This window comes from Talpa occidentalis, unplaced genomic scaffold, assembly GCF_014898055.3.
Source record: "Talpa occidentalis isolate TD23 unplaced genomic scaffold, MPIMG_talOcc4v2.1 talOcc4.11, whole genome shotgun sequence".
Taxonomy (NCBI): domain Eukaryota; kingdom Metazoa; phylum Chordata; class Mammalia; order Eulipotyphla; family Talpidae; genus Talpa; species Talpa occidentalis.
In genome coordinates this window covers 17,037,262-17,060,390 of record NW_023601104.1, presented here as the reverse complement: position 1 = coordinate 17,060,390, position 23,129 = coordinate 17,037,262, and the positions used below count along the sequence as shown (strand labels likewise).

The window sequence follows — 23,129 nt, the reverse complement described above, 5'->3', positions numbered from 1 at the left end:
TCAATGACCCAAATGTTAGTGGCCCCAAACTTTTATTCCCAACCACCACCTGCCTCAAGCTACTCACTAGTAAAGTTTAAAGATTCAGCTTCAGTGTTCTATTTCACGTTCATGGAATTTGAGTAGCTAAATCTGCATGCAGCTTGCAGACGGCTTCCCCTTTCCCTTATTATAGTTGGCTGTGAAGCTCAAATAATAAACATTTAACAAGTGGAATGCTTTTTCCCTTTGGTGTTCTCAGCAGGCTTCATAAGGGACTACAGTTTATTTGGACTTAGGGGAACTGACTTCCAAGGGTTCAGTCGTGAGCCTTATGCAGGACTGGTCACCACTGCTGGCTTTTTCCCTTTTGGGAAAAAAGAGAAAATTATTTTAGCAAGCAATTTTCTCTGCTCTCTGACTTGGCTTTCTCAAGGAGTACATGATGTGCCATTTCAGTGGTCAGCATTCAGCAGGAAAAGAAATGAGGGATTTGCAATTTGTTAACTAGGCAAAATAAACATTTCTGCTTCAAGTTAGTTCACCATGTCTTACAGCACAGGAAGATATATTGTAATATATTTTATTTCTTATGTTATTGTATATCTTTTCCTTCTATTTCTATATAAATGATGTAGTTGAAATAGATGAGATCTATGTATACAAATATTTGTACCGTACAGATTACATATGCAAAAGTTGTGCATTTGATAAATATGTAGTGTGTTGTAAGGTGCTCCTCTCATTCTTTTTAAACAATTTTAAAAAATTTTATTTATTTTTGTGTAGAAAAACTGAGGTGTAGTCCAGAGGTATGGGTTGGGGGTGGTGAGAGGATTCACCAGAGACAGAGTGGGGAACAGAACTACTGAAATACACTGCTGAGGGGAGCAGTGGGTGAGACAGGAGAGGTCTGCTGTGCCATGTGGGTATCTCCCTGGCCAGCTATCAAACTCAGACCAGGAGTTCCTTTTATATGTTGAAAAATTAAACCCAGTGTTCCTCTTCCCTCTCTGCATATGTGTGTGTCCATAATCCAGATGTTTTTATATTATAATATTTCATTTGAAGACACCTGAAACTGAAAACAGTAAAAATATTAACTTAGAGACTATTATTTATTTCTCTTTTAAAAGTAGACTATTCTCTATTTATTTTTTACTGATTAACATTGACTTACAATTTATTATTATTTTTTTAATTTTATATATATTTTTATATCATTTTTTCCTTTATAACCAAGATGAAAATGACTTACAATTTTTATTGTAATTTAGACGCATAGGATCTCCCCCTCAAGGTATTGTTACCACACCGCACATGCCATAAAATCACCCAAAGTTCTTCACTGTAGTCCATGGAGCTCCCTCCTCACTTTGTTCTGGCCCCTTCTTTTCCCCTTCTCCCTCTGGCAGCTTCAATAAAACAGTCAAATTGACATGGTTTGCTATTAGTTTGACTTTATGTGACCCATTTGGTATTTGTCTTTCTCTCTTTGACTTATTTTGCTTAGCATAATGTCCTCTGATTCCATCCCTGTTGTTACAAATGGCAAGAGTTTATCTTTTTTAGGAGCTGAGTAGTGTTCCATATTGTGTGGAACATAGCAGAGCATATTTCCCTTTGAATTAGTGGTTTTGTATTCTCCAGATAGATAACATAGGAGAGGAATTGCTGGGACATATGGTACATCCATTTCTAATATTTTGAGAAATCTCCATATTGTTTGCCATGCGGTCTGGACCAGTCTATATTCCCAAAGTATAAGAGGGATTTTCACATCGCTGCTAACACTTGTTGTTTCTGATCTTTTTGATATGGGCCATTCTCACAAGTGTGAGGTGGTATCTCATTGTAGTTGATAAGTGATGCTGAGCATTTTTTTTTTTTTTTATGTACCAGTGCCATCTCTAAGTCTTTGAAGAAGTGCTTATTTAGCTCTTCTGCCTAGTTTTTGATTTTTTTGATATCTTTTTTTGCATTTTATGAGTTCTTTTAGATCTTAGTCCACTGTCAGACGTATGGTATACAAATGTTTTCTCCTATTCAGTAGGGTTTGTTTTTGTTTCAGTGACAGCTTCTTTCACGGTACAGAACCATTTTATTCTGATGTCGTCCCAGTTTATATATTTTTGGATGTGTATATAAGTAAACTATATTTTGGGTAATAACCACTTAAAATTTATTGTTACAAATAATGCAATATTATTATCATAAGCATCCTTATGGTCATCTTTACTCACATCTTTGATTATTTCCTTAAGATGTGCATATATTTGGGGCTTTTGGTCCATATCAAACAGCTCTATAGTTTACATTATTACCTGCATCATGTGACAGTATTTGTATCACTGTTCCCTGGCCAGAGTTTGTGACCATCACTTTTCCTGCTTACAATTTTTATGTAGTTATAGCCATCACTCTTTGCCCCTTGTGATTTGTTATTTCTCTAGGACTTTTTACTTTTGAAAGCCTTTGAAATTGGGAAAAACAGCACATAAAGAAGTTGCATAAAACATCAGCATACAGCTTAATGAATAATTTGTAAAGTGAATACCAATGGAATGCCACACCAGGTCAAGAAATAAGCATTGCCAGCATTACCTAATTCCTTTTTCAAGTTGTAACCTTGAGTTAACTACTATCTAAACTGTTATGACAAATTTTCTGGGGTGTGTTTTTCTCTTGTGGCCAAATTATTCATGCCTAAACATAATAGATTAAATTTGCATTTATATCAAGGGAATGCATTAGGTGTTTCTTTTTCCTTCTCTAGTCTCATTGAACTGTATTCAATGCCATAAAATGCCTTTGAAATGTAGGCTGTTTAGTATATTCACATTGTTGTGCAAACAATGTGGTTTGTTGTGGTATTTGTCTTTCTGGCAGATACCACACATCACCACAACCTAATTTTACAACATTTCAGTATCACCCAAAAGGAACCCAGTATGAATTACTAATCTATTATTTTCCTTTACCTCTTCCTGTCTTCACAGGCAATCACTATTCTACTTTCTTTCTCTATGGATTTGCCTGCCCTGTACCTTTCACATAAATGGAATCCTATGTGATCTTTTGTGATTGACTTATTTCTCGTAGCATAATGCTTTCAAGATTCATTCATGTTATAGCATGTTATTACTTAATTGCATTTTATAGTTGGATAAAGTTCCACTTTATAAATATACATGTTGTTTATTCATGCATCAGCTGATAGACTTTCTTTTTTTTTTTAGCAAAATTTTTTTTTTTTTTTTTTAGATTTATTTATTTATTTATACAAGCACTGGGTACAGTCAGAAGCTCGGGAGGGTGAGAGAATTCACCAGAGCCAGAGCGGGGAGCAGAGCAGGCAGAAGGACCAAAGTACACTGCTGAGGGGAGCAGCTGGCGGCAGGAGAGGTCTGCTTGCCATGTGGGACTCTCCTCCGGTGGCTGGGGAGCAGCCGGGAATCAAACCGGTACTGCAGAGGCTGCGGGCAGCTTGGCAAGCCAGTGCTGAACCGCTGCACCACTGTGGAGGCCCCATCAGCTGATAGACTTTCATTTGACTTGTTTCTAATGCAGCTATGATCATTTGTATACAACTTTTTGTGTGGACATATGTTTTCTTTTTTTTTTTCCTATCATATATCTGTTATCTACCAATCACCTATGTATCTATCTAGGAGTGGAGTTGTTGAGTCATAGCATAACTATGTTTAGCATTTTGAAGAATGGTTAATCTGATCTTACTAGGAAGTGTTAAAGTCATTCTCCATTTAGCATGAATATTAGCTGTGAGGTTTTTTTGTTGTTTTAATAGAGAAAGGTGTTCTTTAGACTTTCTTTACTCAACATTTTTTTTGTGAGACGCATGTTGTAGCATGTAGCTATAGCTCATTCGTGTGTGTGGATGAATGTGTTTATTTGTATGAATATTCCACAATATTTTGCATTCTACACTCCATATATTTTCAATGTTACTTTCTGGTATATATACTTAGAAGTATATATATAAGCAATATGTTCAGTTAATTCTATTGTATGTGTCATTCCTGGGTCAGTTTTTATTGATTGATATTTCTTCTATTTATGGTTCGTATTTTCTTTCCTGCTTATTTGCATGCCTGGGATATTTTGATTGGGTATATGCTTAGAAGTGGGTATATATGAAGAGGTGCACACATGTGTTTCAAATTTAATGGTTGGTGCCGAAGAGATTTTTAAATTGTGCCAATTTGTGTCCTCACCAGAAGTATATAAAAGCCAGTTTTTCTTTCTCCTTGGTAACACTTGATATCATCAGTCTTTTAGTTTTAGCCATTTAATGTATAGTGATATTTTATTTTTTACTTTGTATTATCTTGGATTATTAAGATTGAGTTCATTAAAAAATATGTCTTATGATTCTTGGTTGCTTGAGAGAGAGAGAAAGAGAAAAGGGATGGAGAGAGATACTATTTCTTGTCCCTTCTCTGTTTTTAAGTGACTTTTTTTTTGATGTGTGTATGCTCTCTCAATTTGTAGTTTTTGTTGTTTTGTTTGTAAATACCTGTTATGGGTATGAGCTTTTTGATGGTTATGTGTATTGCAGATGTTTTCTCTTACTCTGACTTGCCTTTTTAATCTCACTGTGTCTTTTGATGAGTGGAAGTTTTTTCAAGTGTGGTTGAATTTATCAATCTTTATGTTAGTGCTTTGCTATACCTTTATGCTTCTTTTAAGAAACCTTTCCTTACTTCAAGGTCATGAAATGATTCTCTTATGCTGCCTTCTAAAAGCTTTATTACTTTGTCTTGTACTTTAGTTTTTTTAAATATTTATTTATGCATACAAGAACTGGGGTGCAGGCCAGAGGTGTGGGGAGTGAGAGGATTCTCTAGAGACAGAATGGGGAACAGAACAGGCAGACTGACTGAAATACACTGCTAAGGGGAGAAGTAGGCAAGTCAAGAGAGGTCTGCTGCGCCATGTGGGTAGCTCCCTGGCCAGGGATCGAACTCATGCTACAGTGGCTGTGTATAGCTTCATAGTGTTGTGCTTATTAACCCCTTGCGTCACTAAGGAGGCCCTTGTACTTTAGTTTTACTACCAATCTGGAATTGTCATTCTTGTTAGAGTTTTCCCTGATTATTCTTGCTTGTTTATGCTTCCAAATTAACCTCATGATTAACTTATACTGTTACTCTCATCTAGTATATTAATTTTAGATATTATAATTTTTTCTCTATATAAGTCCAACTTGGTTCTTTTTTGTATCTTAAATTTCTCTCATCATGTTTATTTTTATTATAAGTAAAAAAATACCATTATTAATTTTTGGACACACTTATGTTACTGGGCATGTATGTGATCCTTTCAGGGCTTTCTTTATTGGCTTTATTAGTTCTGATTTAAAGTAGCCTTTAATCTGAGGCTAATTTGGCCCTAATTACTGAGGCAATATTTGATGGTCAGTGAATTAGGAGATCTTTCCACTATAGCTCATTGCAGTGCAGAATGTCCCCAACTCTATTCCTTTTCTGTGGTTCTTTCCCTGTCTGTGAGTTAATTTCCTCAAGTGTATGCACAGATCTCTGGAGCCCTCTTTCTATGTAGCTTTCCATAGCTTTCCCTCCGTATTTCCCTTCTTCAAATTCTAGCCATTTTTGGCCTTCCACAGCTGACCTCTTTGCAACTTGTTGGGATTGCTGTATGATCTTTGGGCTTCTTCTCCCTGTGCAACAGCCTAGAAACTTTCCGAGCAGGAAGTTGTGGCATTCACAGGGCTTACCTTGCTTGTTTTCTTCTTTATAAGCATCACTGTGCTGTGCTACCTGTTGTCTAATGTTGAAAACTATTGTTTTAGGTATTTTACTTGGTTTTCTAGTTATTTTTAAAAACAGGTTGATCAATCTGGTCTTTGGTGTGGCTTTTATTTTTGTTACTTTTTTTCTCATTTGCTCAAATGTCCACTCAAATTTGTATTTTAATAAAAGAGAGCAGAAATTGCTGGCTAGGGCAGCTAGTGCTTACTACTCTCTTCCTTCTCTTATTTTTAGATTGTTTCTCTTGGAATTATAAAGGACATATATATAGATATATAGCATGCAGTTTTAAATAAACAAACAAACAAACAAATAAATAAATAAATAAACCATATTAAAGTTCACAAGGCTGAACTTTTAGTGAGACAGCAGGGCTAAGCTTAATGGTCTTCCTAGGCATAAACTTATGTGTACAGGGACATGCGAAGGTGATTCCTTGAATATTCCTCATATGTCAAAGCTTACGCGTGTTATATAGGTCACAAAACTATTGCAATTCATTGCTTTTAAGGAATAAACATGCCTGATTTATTACCTAATTTAATCTTAAACATGACAATTTCTCCATTAGCATGGTACAGCAAGAAGACCCAAATGAAGAGCTCTCCAAAGACGAGGTCATTGTGAAGCTGAAAGCAGAAGTGCACCGTTTGCTGGGTAGCAACTCCGTGAAGCGTCATCTGGTGTCTCAGTTACAGAATGATCTCAAAGACTGTCAGAAGAAAATTGAAGATCTCCGACAAGTGAAGGAGGGAAAAAGTGTCGAAGTTGAGGTTCGTAATGTTTGTAGAGTTAAGCCACTTTTAAAAGGCTTATTAAAGGAAACACAAGTTTCACATTTAAATTAAACCTTTGTCTTTCAGGAGTTCACTTGATTTTTTTTAGAAGTAGAGTTTAAAGAAGGAAATGCAGCTTAAAGAAATATATTTTCTGGTTACTCTTGGTTCGTAGTAAATGAGATGCCAGTTAGGTAAATTCCTTTACTACAAATCCAAAGAAGCATTCTGCATAGTAAGGTATCTGCATTTCCTCAAGATTGGCTTCTACTACCAGTATTCCAAAATCTAGTTAAATTTTGCACAGTGAAATCCATTAGCATTTTATAAATGCAATTTCTCTGGCCCATTTTCCTATAACACCTCATTCTGTATAAGGACATGAGTTATAAAGTATGGGTGTCTCAGGTGGGAAAAGCGCAGATTCAGAGTACAGCAGTGCAATTAAAATCCACCTTTATATCATTCCATTAGAAACCTTACTTGATAGAGAAGGAAAATGAAGCTAGAGACGATTGTGACCCAGGTGAGGTTATGGTCTTTAGGACAATTGAAACTAAAACCATTGACTAATAAGTAGGTCAAGGTTATTCCCCCAAGTTCATGCTATCTCAGAGACCCCTAGGGTTCTGCTTTAATAGCTGCCTTTCACCTTCGTGTATTTTATAGTCCCAACTTATAGATACTCTTAGTAGAAAACAATACATTAAAAAGTTAGTAACTAAAAGGAAAGGGCAGGGGTAAAATAAATGTAGGTAATGTGGTCCTGACAGAAAAATTCTTTGCTTCCTGTTTCAGTACTGTTTTGTCTGCTGGTCCTGTGAATTAGGAGTTGTGCTCATTAAAACAGTCCCATTTAAAGCAAAGTATGCAAGATGTTCTATGGTAATTTTTAGCATAAAATTTTAATTGTGTCTACTTTATTTTCCAGAAATAATAGTGTGCTTCCTGCCCAGTCTGGTTCCTTCTTCTGTATAACTGTGTTTGATGAGGACAAGATTGGTTTCAGTGTTAACAAGCAAATGAAAATAACCTCCTTGCCCCCCAGCACATTTAACATCTTTAAATCAAGCTGTTTTAATTGTGTCCGTATGTTTCGTATAAGAATAGGAATAAAAGCTCCTGTCCCAATTACTGTAAGATCAAAACTGATTAGTTGAAGTATTTTGGTTAGGGTGGCCCGTGATTTAGGAGAGTAGGACCTCTTCTGTGCTCTAAACCTTAGCACAGGTTTCACGATGCTTGCTTTGTTTTCTGTTGAAATTACCCAGGGCTGGGGCTCTACAGATAGATTTTCACATATGTGGCGGTTGATGGTTGCCATGCCTTTTGTTTCTTTTTCTTAGCCTTTCCTTTTGTGTCTATAGTTTGATTGATCAGCAGATCAAAGATTGATCAGTAGATCAAATGCAGCTCTCTCATCTTTGAATACACTTTGTTTCCAACTACTTTGTGTTCATGATTTCTCAGCAGTCTACATTTTGTGTCTTTTTTTTTAATCTTTATGGCTTTTTTTATTTTATATATTTTTTATAGTATTTTTTGTTTTTGTTCAATGTATACATTTTCATCTTGGTTATATTCCCCATATAATTCCCTCCCCCCTTATTTTGACCCTAATCCCTCCTCTCCTGCACCCCCAACAAGCAACTATAAACCATTTTGTGTCTTTTGACAGCCTTTCTAGCTTATGTCTTTTCTGTTTCAACTCATTATGAAGGAATTTCTTAGGAATATTTTCTTGATACGTATTTGCATATTTGCTCAGTAAATATATGTTGAATTAGTATGCACTTTTATTGATCTGCTTACTGAATGGGAGAGAGGAAATAGTAATTAAAAATTTTTTTAAATACTCAAATTCACATTTAATTAGCCCATGGACACCATCAAACTTTGCCTTTGCCTCTTATTTCTCAAATGTTATCTGATGGAGCTTTTCTGTTTAGTCTGTAAAATTAGAAAACAGACTTGGCAGCTATGTAGAGGAAGAGCAAATCATTCAGTCCAAATTTTTTTTTCTTTAGCACTAATCTTTATGGATTCAGTGAAGAAAGAAACTATGGCCATTCCTTGAGGGAACTTAGAATTTAGAGCAGCTCTATCTGATAGAAATACAATATAAACATATATAGTTTAAAACCTTTAGTAGTTCCATAAAAGTGAAAGCAATAAGTGAAATTAATTTTAATATTTTAACCCACATATACAAAATATCTTTTTAATATGTAATAATATAAAGTTATTAATGAAATGGCTTGCATCTGTGTGTGTGAAATCTGGCATGTAATTTCTTCTACATTTCAATTTGGACAAACCACATTTCAAATCATCATAACCATATGTGGTTAATGTCTCCCATATTTAGCAGTACATATCTGTAAGGAGATGGACTTGCAATAAGGTTGATAATGGTTACTGAAGTGCTGTGAGAAGTTGTAACTAATTTGATGGGTGTGGAGATAGATATTAGTCAGCCTTAGTGGAGTCTTTAAGGATAAAACATTTGATCTCGCTCCTGAAGGAAAAATCCAGGAGAAAAGATAGGAAAGGACATTTCACCTTTGAGCACAAGTAAATGAAAGGATGTAGCAAATAGGCTGGTATAACAAGGCAGCAAGGCATGTGACTAGAAGTCTATATTATTTATATACGTTCATTATTTCTGAAATCTTTAATGAGGCCCAAAAAATTTAGAGGTCTCAATGTCAATATCAATATCAATTTTTAGACATAGAAATTATGAAGACAGTATGAGAGTTGGTGTATTATACTTCTTGTTTTCTTGAAGATAATGTCTTTAGTATTTTACCTGTAGAAATAAATTTTGTTGTGATATTTAAGTGATCCTTTTTAAAGATCTTCATATGGGTCTTGTGCTCATGATTGCAGTGCGATAGTATGTCATAACTGAATTAATAGCTGGCCCTGAAAATCATGTCAGAGTATCAGTATGATGTTGCTTTCACTCCTAGTAAAAAAAAACCCACCAGTGGGGAAAGAACCACAAGTGCATATTATAAAGTTCAAAAAGTAGTAGCCAAATTAAAAAAAAAAAATCTTTCTAATGAGTTGGTAAAATCCTTTAAAGTTTTCTTAATGCCCCTAAATCTGAGAAAACTAAAAGAGTAGGTATTCTTAGTTTTTGTCTCTTCTGACTGGAGTAGGAGCAGGGACATCTGGGAAATAATGTCATGGGAACATGGGAAAGCCAACAATGGTGCAGTCTCTCTCTGGAGAAAGGGAAGACTCTGCAGCTCTACACTGAACTGGGAGTCTGAGCCGAAGCCTCAGTGTGCTGTCCCCCCACAGGGGAGGGAGGTTTCACTTGCATCCCACTCCCCTAGTGAGTAGAATGAAACTTGGGCCAGGATAGTTTTTCAACATTGCAAAAGAAAACTCAAGAGTCTGGGTAAATAAAACCAGCAAGTCCACTAGAATAGGTACTTAAAAAAAACCTTTGTGACCCTCTCAATGAATAAAGAACTCATACAAATTGGTAAGGAAAACAGGAGGTAAGCGGGAAATGTGCAAAGCCACATGAACAGGCAAACTTGGGAAGATGAAAAAATAAACAAACACTAATGGTGCATAAGAGGCTTTCCTCCAATGCAATACAAGATGTGCAAAGGGAAGCAGTTGTTCGGGGCCCTTTTCCCCATCCAAGACAATCTGTACTTAGAGTCACTACTGTTGGAGGTAAAGTGAGTGGGACAAGCTAAGCACTCCCTGACAGTATATATTTGTATGACCTTTGTAGTAACAACTTGTCAGAGTCCATCATGAGTCTTAAAAAATTGTACATATTAAATAAAATATGTATCTGTCAGGCAATACTGATTATATAAATAAATATTGAAATAAAATAAATGCTAAATGTAGTGGGTGAAAAAGGCTATTTGTATAGACTCAAAGTATCTCATAAGAGCATTATTAATTACAAATTGAAAAGCAGTAACTTTATATGGAGGTCAGCATATGCTGACCACACCTTCATTAATTGATTAATTGATCATCGCTAGTGATGAGACATATTGATGTCATGTGTCTCCTGAAAAGCTCACATATCAGTTCTGTGGAATTCAAGCCAAAAATGCGTAATCTGAATTTACTAATGAGCGATATCAGTAAAATCCAAATGAAGGATATCCTACAATATAAATGGTTGGTACTCTTCAAAAATGTCATGCATTTGAAAGTCAGAGATTGAAAAACAGTCCTCAATTGGAGAAAACTAATGAGATGTGACAACTAAGTACAATATGAAATTGTAGATTGGATCATGAACCATAAAAAGGAAAATAAGGAAAACTGGAAATTTTTGTATCAGGGCTATGGATCAGTTAAAAGTATTGAATCCTAGTTAATTTCCAGGCTTAGATCAGTTAACTGTGTTTCCACTGGGGAAGGTGGTGAAACTATACAGAAATTATTTGTGCTGTATTTGCAATTTCTTTGTAAGTATGAGCTTATTTCAAAATGAATACTTAGAGAATTTTTTAATAACTGAAAAAATTTTGACCTCTTTTGAATATTTAGACTGAAACAAATATCTCAGAAAAATCAACTAATCAATTGTGGCCTGACTCTTCTACTTCTGACATGATGGTCAAAGACAATATTCTGCAACTGAAAAATGAAATTCAAGTTTTACAACAACATAATCAGGTGACTAAAATACTTCCTTATTTGTGAGAATTTTTGTATCCTCATTAGATTCAAAAACTGCATGAGACTTTTTGAAAATACACAGACAATGTGAGATAAACAAGTAAGTATATTAGTAGATGATTAAGGATTCTAGTTATTTCTCTTTACTAGTATGTGGTAATAATTTCATCAGAAGGTAAGTTGGTGTGATCTAGTTTCCTCTCTGATATAGTAGCATGGGTGATAAAGGTGTTCTTTCCTCCATAGCTGGGCCTTGATCCAAATGGAAAACCGTGCTTATTTAGATGATTGCTGAAGGTGATTGAATTCTAAGACTATTTTAAGGCATCCATTAGCTATACCGTGGCTAAATGATTTCCTTGCATATATTTCAAAATAAATGCAAAATGCTAATCCGTACTCTTATCAGAAAGTCTGTGCTTTTATCAAGGTATGAAGAAACTTTTTCCTTTTGTAGAATTATGAAAATAATATAATGTCAAATGTTAGAATAGCAATACATCACAGGATGTTTAAAAATGAGATTAGATAAATCAATGCTAATGATGTTTATTTCCTCTAACTATCTTATTTGTTTGTATTTAGGAGCTTAAAGAAACTGAAGAAAAACTGAGAAATAAAAATCAACACTTATGTAACCAAATGAGACAGATGGTACAAGATTTTGACCGTGATAAACAAGAAGCTGTAGAGAGGTATGTTCTGTCCAGAAGCCTAATGCCCTTCTTTCTTCTCCCTCCCTGTGTATCTTCTCAAGAAGGAGTCACGAGAAATGATTATGTGAACCCTCTCTGTTGAGATCTTGGATTGGAGAAAGTGAATCCTGGCTTCTCAAATTAGAATTTGGAACACGTTTTCTATAGAAATGATGTCATGTAGTTGCTGGGTTCTATAGCACCATTAAAACTGACGTTCCCAGCAATAATATAGCTTAATGCTTTTTTAGAGGCTTGTCAGGGGAAACTCTTCTTTATAAGGAAGAAATCTGTGAGAGAGGGAGCATGTCTCCCAAATACGAAATCATAAATTTGGAAACAGACTTTTGGAACATAACTTACTTGTGAGTGGGTGCTGCTAGTATTTGTACTTAATATAGATGATTGGGAAATATAGACCTGTACACTTCATTATTCCAGTTAATTTTTTCTTTAATCAACAAGACCTCAATCATTAGCTTTATTTTAAAGACTGGGGTGTTCTCACGTCCAAGGAAATACTTGAAGAAAGAAAATTTGAAGAATTCTTAAATAAAAACATCTGCTGTATATTATTACTACTTTTGGTTGTAGACCTTTATTATAATTTATATAGAGGGAAGAAGTGGGAAGGAAGGAAGGGGAACCATGTATCTAGTAACGTGGGTACAGCCTTAAAGTAATGTTAGGCAACTGCCATCGTCCATTGTCTGTTTCTAGGTGTGAGAGGACTTACCAGCAGCATCATGAAGCTATGAAAGCTCAAATACGTGAAAGCCTGTTAGCAAAACATGCTTTGGAGAAGCAGCAGCTCTTTGAGGCTTATGAGGGGACTCGCTTGCAACTTAGGTGAGACTAAACAAGCTTAATTGCCCTACAAGCTGTAGTGATAACATTCCCCTACTCCATAATTTAGAGGAAAATTGTTTGTTCCGCAGCCCTTGTATTTTTTGTGGTCATTTAGTTGCTGGTTTTGTATATCCAAGGTCTGACTTAGACAAGATGAATAAGGAGATGACTGCTGTGCAGGAATGTTACCTAGAAGTGTGCAGAGAGAAGGATAATCTCGAATTGACTCTCAGGAAGACCTTTGAAAAGGAGCAACAGACTCAGGAGCAGAAGGTGCAGTATAAGTTCTTGTTGCATTGACTCCATTTCTTTGGCCTCATTGTTGGCATTTAAACTAGTGTTCTTGTTCTCTTGTGAAATGGGAAGGCAGAGTTTGGAGCCCCTTTGCTTCTATCCCACTAACAGAGTTCACAAAATACAGTAAATACTGAAATGATTATTAAAACCTTAGTAAAAATGACACACAGAAAGGAGAAAATAGATTTATTCTCAAAGGCAAAAATAAAAAGTCCTAAAAATAAGCAAAAGTGGACCTGAGTCACTTAGAGTCTGAAACCTAACGATCTTTTTTGCATTCCTTTGCTGGCTTCTTACATGACCCTGCGTAGTCCCTTGAGACATTTTCCTCTGACTCATTTCCCTTTCAATACCTAATTGGTATTTACTTCTGGGGAGAAGGGCAGATCCTAGCCTGAGTCTCATGATAGGGAAGGTGGTGCCACACAGGCTGTGGAGAGAAAGGTCGCAGGGTTAGTATGACCTCCTTCAGGAAAACATTTTTTCAGGGAAGGTGGAGAGGCTCCAGTCCGCTCTAATCCTGCCTGAGTCGTCCAAGTGGCCATTGGTGAGAGTCCAGGAATAGACTCACATGTAAACAGTTGTGCCGCCTCCTCTCTTCCCTGTTTTGGCCTGAGCCCCATCCAGATACATCTGACTTTTCACCTGGGACCAGCTTGCAGACCACAGGTGCAAAGCACCTGCATCAAGATTAGAAAATGTTTTTAAAAGGCTTGAGTAAATATTCTATATTGAGGTTTCTGAAAATTTTATTAAAGCTAGTTATTGCTACTATAGACTCAGAAAGATTGACAAAGAGCAGGTGAAGAAGAATTTTGTACTTTTAATATTTTGGTTGATTGATTTTGGATAGGTTAATATAGTTAAAAAGCAAATACAATATGTTACCATGTATACATATCATCTTGGAGAAAAAGCTTCTAAAGGGAGCTGTTTTAGTTAGTGCTGGCAGTATAAAAGTTAGAAGGAATCTTAAATTACCTTGAAATTGAGGACTTAATTTTCAATAAGGGTTTAAAAGTTAAAGTAGAGAGAAGACCTTTAGTGTGATTGTCTCTTTTTTTCTTGTTTTTAAAAAATACATATGGGCAAAGACCCACTGAACACAATTCTCTGCAAAAGCTTCAGCAGCAAAACAAATGGCAATTAAAAATGCTTTATTGCTTGCAACCAATCTAGCATACGTTCTATACAGCTTTTTTGATATTTTCCTATTACTAAAGACAAAATATGCTGAGTATAAAACTGAACTTGGTCATGGGAGTAAGGCGATAAAGCCTTACAACTAAAAAAGTTCCCATTGCAGATTTTTAAAAATATGGTTGTGACTAGAAAAAAAATACATAAATTAGCAAGAACGTAAGAGCTGTTCTTTCAAGGAGATCATTCTTTCCAGGAATCTATTTTCTAGTACTTTTAAAAACATTAATTTGCTGTAAACTTGGATTTCATAATGGGTCAGTGGCAACTAATTGCTGTGCTCGACTCATATTTTGGCTTATGACTGCTTTTGCACTGGTGCAAGAAGGAAATTGAAAGCTGCTATTTGGCCAATCCAAAAATCTGAAAGGTTCTATTTTTTCCTTTAAAATTTAAAAATTCTCATATGTAAAATTAACTTTTTCATCTATAGTTCTATACATTTTCAACATGTATAGATTGATGAGGATGCAGAAGAGTTTCAATATCCTAAAACTCCCTTGTGTAAGTGCTATCCCTTTGTAGTTATGACTCCTTCCCCCCATTTCAAGGGCCGGCATATTTAAAGCATTAAAATTTTAATTCTTTCTCTGGGAGTTATTTACTTTTTTTTTTTTTTTATTTAGACTTACATAAACCCTTTATAAGTCTTGGTAGTCTTTAAAAACTAGACAAACAGAACTTATTTGAGTTTAAGAGACTTATTGAATTTAAGGGTCAGAACAGAACTTATTTGAATTTTAAAATAGACTTATTGAATTTAAGAGTCAGAACAGAATTTATTTGAATTAAAGAGACCATCCTCCTGTGGTAGGAGGTATAGCAACCAATCTGTTTTTCTAGGAAATGTTTCACTCCTGAGGGAAGGACTTACTAAACTGTGGAGTAAGCAAGGAAACTTTTGGGGTAACCCTTTTCTGCAGGACATAAGCAATTTTTCCCTGTGGCTGACCTTCAGATGAGAAATTTAGTCTGTATACACAATTTGTAAGACAGAAATACCAAGAGTCCAAGACTGCAGGACATAAGCAATTTTTCCCTGTGGCTGACCTTCAGATGAGAAATTTAGTCTGTATACACAATTTGTAAGACAGAAATACTAAGAGTCCAAGGCTATATTTTCCTGTTTCATGTCTTCTTTTCTGAAACTCTTAAGTCAAGCTGTGGGTCAATTCAGAATTTTAAAGCTTTTGTTAACATATAGAACTTGTCTCACATGTTAACATGGCTTGTTCAGAGAAAAGGGGAAAAAAAAAAAAATCACTTACACAGAATCCTTCAAACTTGCAGGCAAGGCGAAGATGATAGATATTCTCATTTTTAATGGTGTTCCTCTACACATTAGAATTTATTTATACATTTTAATACCCACTCAGTCATTCATTAGTAGGAACCTTTTTTTTCCCTGTTTAATCCCTACAAATCAAGTTTAAATATTTTAAAACTATCTAAATATTTCCTTCCCTTTAATGGTAAAACTTTCTGAATTGAGTATTTCTACAGCATGTTCAAATGGCAGATCCTTAAAGGCCAATAAATGTATGACTTTTTCTCTGAAAAGAAAGGAAACAAGGTTTTCCTCACCGTGGTAGATTGTATTAGATGACCACACATTCTTTCCATCCCTGAATGTGTGTCCCTGGCAATGGAACTTTGTAGCTACCCTTTTTAAGACGTACAGTCTGTTTCTCATCTGTTGAATCTGATCTTGGCTGCATGACTTATATTGGCCAATGGGTCTTTAGCAAGTATTATGCAAAAAAAAGAGGCCTAAGAAGTATTGATGCATTGGGTCTTACAAGCGTGATGCCCTTAGGAACACTGTGATTACCCACCACCATGAGAATGATGGGGTGTAACCTGCTGGATGATGACACATGTGACCCAAGTACAGTGAACCTGGAGCTAACTAGACTTGTGAGCGAGTCCATTCTAGACCTTATAGCCCAGTTGCCTATAGATATCAGCTGAGTTGGCTTAGACCAAAACAGCTACTTTCGTAGGCACCCAAGGTAACTGACATACTCATAAACACCAGGAAAATTAGTAGCAATTTTCTGCTGTAGGCCAAAAGTAAATGTGGGTATGTGTGGAAACAGCTCCTGAAGGACACACAATTTGGGGATTCCTTCCTCAGTCAAAAAAATGTGATGTGACACTGGACAACTTCCTCAACCATGTGACTGAGACCATCCTATCGTCTTAGTATAACTGCGATCCCCTGGACCTAATTGTGAAGAAGTGGGTTCCACAATCACTGGAAATTTGCCAAAATCATGCAACTCAAGCAGAGCTACATTCTTGCCATGTATAGTGGTATAGAGGCATAAGATGGCATTTAAGACAGGAATGCTAAGATCAGCTATGAACCAGAAAAAAACAACAGACAACTAGAGTCATGGGTTAGAAATAATGCCAAGAGATGCAAGCTGAGCGCCCGTGGCTGCGCTGCTGGAACTGGGTCAGGTCTGCTGCTTTGTGTTGTCATTTGTTGATATCAGTGTATGACGACGTCTCATGGCATCTCAGTAGGACTGCCAGAAAACCACTTAAAATTCTCAACCAGAAACACTCTCATAGTTAATTTTGATCCTTGAGTAGAGGTCTGTCTGCAATAATGTAAAAGAATACCAGGGATTCTTCAGACCATCTGGGTTCCTAGGCCAAATAGTGAATATTGTATTAATTGTTCAAATGATTAAATTTCAAAGGACATTTGATAGTTTTTATTCAATAATGCTTTAGTAGTTTTGATTTAAAAATTTCATCTTTGATAATGGAACACAAACTAAGCTGGATTTATCACAGGATTCTAAGCTTTTAGGACAGAACGATAGACTCAGAAATGTAAATATTTCCTTGGCTATGATACTTGAGGGGTATCAGGATGAGTGGCCTATAATAGAAATATCAGCTTCACATTTAAAAAATGTATTTGTTCTCCTGAAAATATATTTGTTGTATTAGATATTTATATTTTCATATAGCCATCCTTAGATTTTAAAAAAATCTAAGCGTTTAAAATGTAAGCAGGCTTTTACAAGACAGTTTACTCAACCAATAGAGTTATCATTTCAGAAGATCACTTGTCTCTATTACTTGCATAGAGCCATTATTTTATAACTTTAACTTGTAGTCTATTAGTACTGTACAAAGATATTTACTTAAATTTTATTTAAGAAAACTAGTGGAGGAAAGAGAAGAACATGTAAACACACTGTGGGTAGAACTTGAAGTATTTAGTATCCTAACTATTTAATAAGAAGATTCTAATATGCTCAGTAAGAAAACTTGTTCAGATTATTCAATTTTAGGTTCAATAGTTAGACTTAATTGAATGCCTGTTTTGTGAAAAGCCTATTATTGACCGAAAAACATCTTAATAGCAAAAGTTTTCCTTTTTTAAAAATTGTCATGGCTCCTTTGTAGTGATTATGTCAAGACTTCCAGGAGAATGTATCTTGAGAGCAAGATAGCTTGACCTAATAGTATACTGGTATCATTCATGTGATTTATGTCATGTTGATAAAATCAAAGCGTAACTTTCAGGACTTAATTGAAAAAATATTTTTCATTCATTAAAATTTTAAACCTTTTGTATTCACTACAATGTCTAGATGGTTTTCAGACACAGCTGTCTCTATTTGTTTTTTTTTGACTAGCTATTGATTTTAGTTTTTTACTTGAGTATTTTTCTTATGTGAATTTACTTCTGAAAACAGATCAAACGAGAACTTATCCAACAGCTTGAAAAGGAGTGGCAGAGTAAGCTGGATCAGACTATAAAGGCAATGAGAAAGAAAACCTCAGATTGTTGCAGCCAAACTGACCAAGTAGCCACCATTGATGCTACTTCCAAGAAAGAGATGGCAATCACAGTAGAAGAGCAGAAACGAAAGATCCAGCAAGATTTAGAGCAAGAGAAGGAAATAGCAATCAAGGAGAGCTTGAAGGAACTTGAGCTTGAATTGGAACTCAAACATTGTGCCAATATTGCCAACCAGGTAATAGGCAGGTTTATTATAGTAAAATTGTTAGAGCTGCCTATTAATGAAAACCTATAAAATGCTATCTCTGAGCAAATCTTATAATTTAAAATATTTGTACCTTCGAGGGGAGAGAATCTTCATTATTTTTCTTAAAATATTTATTATATTTCTGTCACAGTCTTGTCACCCCTCAGGTTTTCAAAATTGCTTGCGCCTCTAGGTTGGTCTGAGCATTAAGATGCCCGAGATTAAAAATAATGGTTTAATAATAGAATGAAGCACAATTTAATTATGAATCTTTATCTCATTTTATAAAAAATATTCTACTAAGATAGTTACAGATAAGCACACCTAGAGGTGAATAAGTTATTTACCAATATTTTTTGTGAAGATTTGCAGAAATGAATCTGTCAGCATGCCCCTTAAATGGGACTTTGTCTATAAATCTCTTCTGCTGGCAAAAAGGGGTTCCCTTGCCTTCGCTTGGAGGTGCTCACAAAACTAGCCCCCTTAAAGCTGGGGAAACTTGCTTGGTTTCCAGGAAATGTCTTAGTGAGTCGATGTCATTCTAGTTAACAGAATAAGAAAGTTATTAGTTTCATCTATATTCTCAAATTATTTTGTCTCAGGATGCCTTTATACCTTCCAATACTAAGGACTCTAGAGAGTTTTGTTTCCCTGGATATATCTGTTTACTGTTTAGGAAAATATAATAAATTTTTCAACAAGAATATTCAAACATTACAATGGCTATGAGAGCAGTGACACATCACTTAACATGCAGCCTCTGGAGACCTGTACTGTCAATTCTTGAGAGAGTAGGAGTAGAAAATAATCTGAATATTATTATTATTTTTTAAAAAAGCAATTCTTTTTTTATTTTATTTTATTATTTTTTTTAAAGATTTACTCGTTTATTTATAAAAGCACTGAGTATAGTCAGAAGTGCGGGAGGGTGAGAGAATTCACCAGAGCCAGAGCAGAGAGGAGAACAGGCAAACTGACAAGTACAGTGCTGAGGGGAGCAGCGGGTGAGACAGGAGAGGTCTGTGCGCCATGTGGGACCCTCGGCTGGTGGCCGGGGATCAAATCGGTGGTGCAGAGGCTGCGGGCAGCTTCGCAACCCAGCACTCAACTGCTGCGCCACTGGGGAGGCCCTGAATATTATTTTGAAAGTAGTTTTGGCCTCACAGACTACTTGACAGTGTTTCTATCCCTCAGAGGTCCTCAAAATCCTTATATTATTTATTATAAATTTATTATTTTAGCTCTAACACTTACTACAAAGTCTTTAGACAGTACCTTAAGGAGGTTTTAAAAAGTTACTCAGCTTGGGCCTCCCTGATGGTGCAAGGGTTAAGTCTCAGGAGTATCAAGCTCTCAATAGCCACTGCAGCAGGAGTTTGATCCCTAGCCAGGGAACTAATCCACATGGCACAGCAGACCTCTCCTGTCTTGCCTGCTGCTCCCCTCAGCAGTGTATTTCAGTAGATCCATCTGTTTGGCTCCCCACTCTGCTCCCCCCTGTACCTTTGGCCTACACCCCAGTTCTTGTATGCATAAATAAATAAATAAAAATAAATCTTAAAAAAAAAGTTACTCAGTTTTCGGTAAATACTTGAAATTCTGCTTATTTGTTAAATTATTCTACATGATTTTATGGGCCCTTTAAGGCATGGAAACATAGGCAAATATATGTGATGGTGTCAAGGACATCTTCATTTAGTTAAGAAAATCATTTCCTGAAATGGTTACTATAACGTTTGAGCAGAGTGAAGACAATATTCTATAGACAAAAAGACATATTTAAGGGGCTGCTTTGGAATTTATGAAATTATAGATTTTGTGAAGAATAGCATGCTGTAGTAGAAAGAAAATGTTCAAATTTTTAGGGAATGTAAATTTCTATAGTTTTATCTTTTCCTCATATTTTTAACTTCTCTGGAATTTACCTGTAAATGTAGTTAGCATTTTAGTGAGAAATGCAGCCTCTCATGTCAGCGCAGTGTGTGTGTGTGCGCGCGCATACATTTATGACCATGTTATAATCTGTGACAGATTTACAACCAGATCACCCTCATAATTTATCAAGTCTTACATTTTTGCCTGAACTGGTATCACCCTCATTCTTTAGTCACAAAATCAGTCTTGACAGCAGGAAAATCTGCCAAGTATAAGGCACTAAATAATAGTGGTGTGTATAAGACTTTCTAAATAGTACTGGCCATCTGATAAATTTATAGATTCCCACCACCTCCCATAACATTTGCATGGGACAGTATGGGGAATTTAGAACAGAAGGATTAGAATCCACTATTTGGGATAAAATGGGGGTACTTGAAGTTAGTATAACGAATGTGATACAACACGGTACGAAATGCCTATGAAATCATAGTTGTCATTTGCAAATGACATCTTTTAGAAATTTTACACCTCACTTCTTTTGTGCTACCCCGCAGGTAGAAATAGCTGTGCAGAATGCTCGTCATCGCTGGCTGGAGGAATTGCCTGAGCTCGCAGAATATAGAGCACGCGTAAGAGAGGAACAGAAGAAGTGGGAAGAACAGCAAGAGATCTCTGTAGCCAAAAGGGTAAGAGCTCTCCGGGAAAGAAGCTTCAGGAGGGCCTCCCTCCTGACTTCTCTCATCTCAGTCCCAGGAATTCTTAGCTATTCAGAGTTGTCAAAGGATTAAATATAACAATGCATGGTAAAAATTAGCTTAAGGCCTTACTAGCAGTATCTGTTATCATCATCAACTTGTTCAAGGAGAGAAAATATATTTTAGGGTCTGGAAACTCTCATAATCAAAAAGATAACCTTAATCATGAAACTAAATCTCATTCTGTCTTGCCCTATCTGTAGGGGAAATTAAGAACAGGTGTTTATCTGTTTATTGTTAGCTATGTGATATGCTTTCACGAGCTTAAAGATTGTTTCTGTGCTGTGTCTCTAGGTATGTAACATAATCTTGATAGTTTATTCTCCTTTACAAAGATGTCATGTTCCTTGACTAGAAAAGTTAGATATAACCCTTGTAATCTTCCAACTTAAATTATTACTATAAACCAATTCAAATCAAAATGCCAATAAGGTGAACATAGCTTTGAACTTTGACACAGTGATTTTGAGATTTATTTGGAAAACTGAAAGGTCTACAAATTTTTTAAGGGTTCTGGAAAAGAAGTAGTTTAGCTCTAACACATAATAGAATATTTCAGAAAGCAACAATTTCTATAGTGAACAGTCATTGAAAAATAGAATTGCTTTTTACTTAGTACTATGCAGACTCAGAGATAGGCCCAACTATGAATAAAAGCTTAATAAATTGTTTCAAAACAAAATAATGAAGAATTATTCCACAGTAGGCTTATAGCCAGATAGCACTTTAGAAAAATTAATCATAATAAACTGAAGCATCATAATAAACTCTAGACATAATCATAGTTTTCATGAGAAGTCCAAATAACAAGACCAAGAAGACATTTATACCAGTATTGGAGACATGCAAACTAACAAGTTTGTCTTATGTATACATCCTTTTTTCTTAATTGTGATAAAATATTATTATTTTATTATTTTATCACAGTGTCAAGCAGACACTAGTCTCTGGCTGTCACAACCAAAATAATGTGTGTAACAGGCATTGGGAATGATGGAGAGATTGTATTTATGTTATGCCACAAATTATTTAAGGAAGCAGTTCACCAGAAATAAAAAAAAAAAAAATCTGTATTTTTCACAAATTACTTGGTAGTACATGGCTGTTCATTTCCTTGTTCTTTATAACTTTTAGGACACTGGAATATTTCAGAAGGAAATTTAAGAAGGAGCGAGAAAGAGGAAGGGATGGTGGTGTGCATATACGTCTCAGAGCTCATAAGTCAGGGAAAAATAATAAAAACTGGGTAGAATATGAGAAATAAAATAACAGGAGATCTTTCGTTAAGCCTTTTTTCTGAGAATTTTTTTCTCCTAAAAGATCTTTCCTTCCACTCAGAAGACTAGAATGTATGTGAATGTAGAAATATAGATATAATAAGCCATGTATTGCTTTTTAAACATAGCAGGCATGATAGCCACCTGGAGGGTCTAAGGCAGATTCCTGGGCTTTACTCCTGGAGATTCTAGTTGGTAGGTCTGGAGTGAGTCCTAAAAAGTTGCCTTTCTAGTAGACTCCCAGGTGATGTGACATTGCTGGTTTCTGGACCACTCTAGGGTATGAGGAGCACTATTCTAGGTAATTATTCAGTCACAAAATATACTGTTAACATGTTGTACATTCTTCCTCCAAAACCAAGGTGGGGAAGGACCCACCTTTCATAGAATTAGCTGGAGAGTTCTTGTGTGATTAGAGTGAGCTGTCAAGATCTCTGAAAATTTGGCCCATTTCCAGAGTCCAGAAGGAGTAGAGTTGGCTCAGTGGTTCCCACACTTGGTGTACATTGGAAAAACTTGAAGCTCTTAAAAAAAATACTGTTGCCTTGCCTCTATCCTCAAGCTTTATGTTTCTGTTGGTATAGGATATGGTGTGGCCTAAGTATCAGGGTTTTTAAAAGCTCCTCAAATGATTCTAGTGTGCAGCAGTGTTGGGTACCACTGAGTCATTTAATACTTTGAAATTCTCCTTGTAGAACTTCATGTGAGAGCATATGTGCTTTTGGTGAGGCAGGGTGGGTCATCCAGATTCCATGGGATCTACCGCCTCCACCCATGGCTTCCAGTAATGATTTCCAGGCATCCATTGTGATATGACCTGCTTTCCCTAGACTCATTCTTTAAACATGTGTCAAATCACCACTGAATTATTCTGCTGGTAACAAGAGTCATGCTGTCAATTCCTCTTTAAAACTCATTAGACTCCTTCAGTAAATTTAAAATAC

General features: G+C 35.8%; 1 protein-coding gene across 8 annotated transcripts in view; it reads left to right on the top strand.

Moving 5' to 3' along the window:
• The window catches only part of CEP152 (centrosomal protein 152), a 78,609-nt gene that overhangs the window by 34,376 nt on the left and 21,104 nt on the right, over positions 1–23,129 (top strand). For all 8 annotated transcript variants that reach the window (XM_054701314.1, XM_054701330.1, XM_037502431.2 and 5 more), the window contains exons 13-19: positions 6,343–6,544; positions 11,087–11,215; positions 11,804–11,913; positions 12,634–12,762; positions 12,900–13,035; positions 17,982–18,263; positions 20,708–20,839. In XM_054701314.1, the coding sequence (XP_054557289.1) occupies positions 6,343–6,544; positions 11,087–11,215; positions 11,804–11,913; positions 12,634–12,762; positions 12,900–13,035; positions 17,982–18,263; positions 20,708–20,839 (1,120 nt within the window). The remainder of the gene's footprint in view (positions 1–6,342; positions 6,545–11,086; positions 11,216–11,803; positions 11,914–12,633; positions 12,763–12,899; positions 13,036–17,981; positions 18,264–20,707; positions 20,840–23,129) is intronic.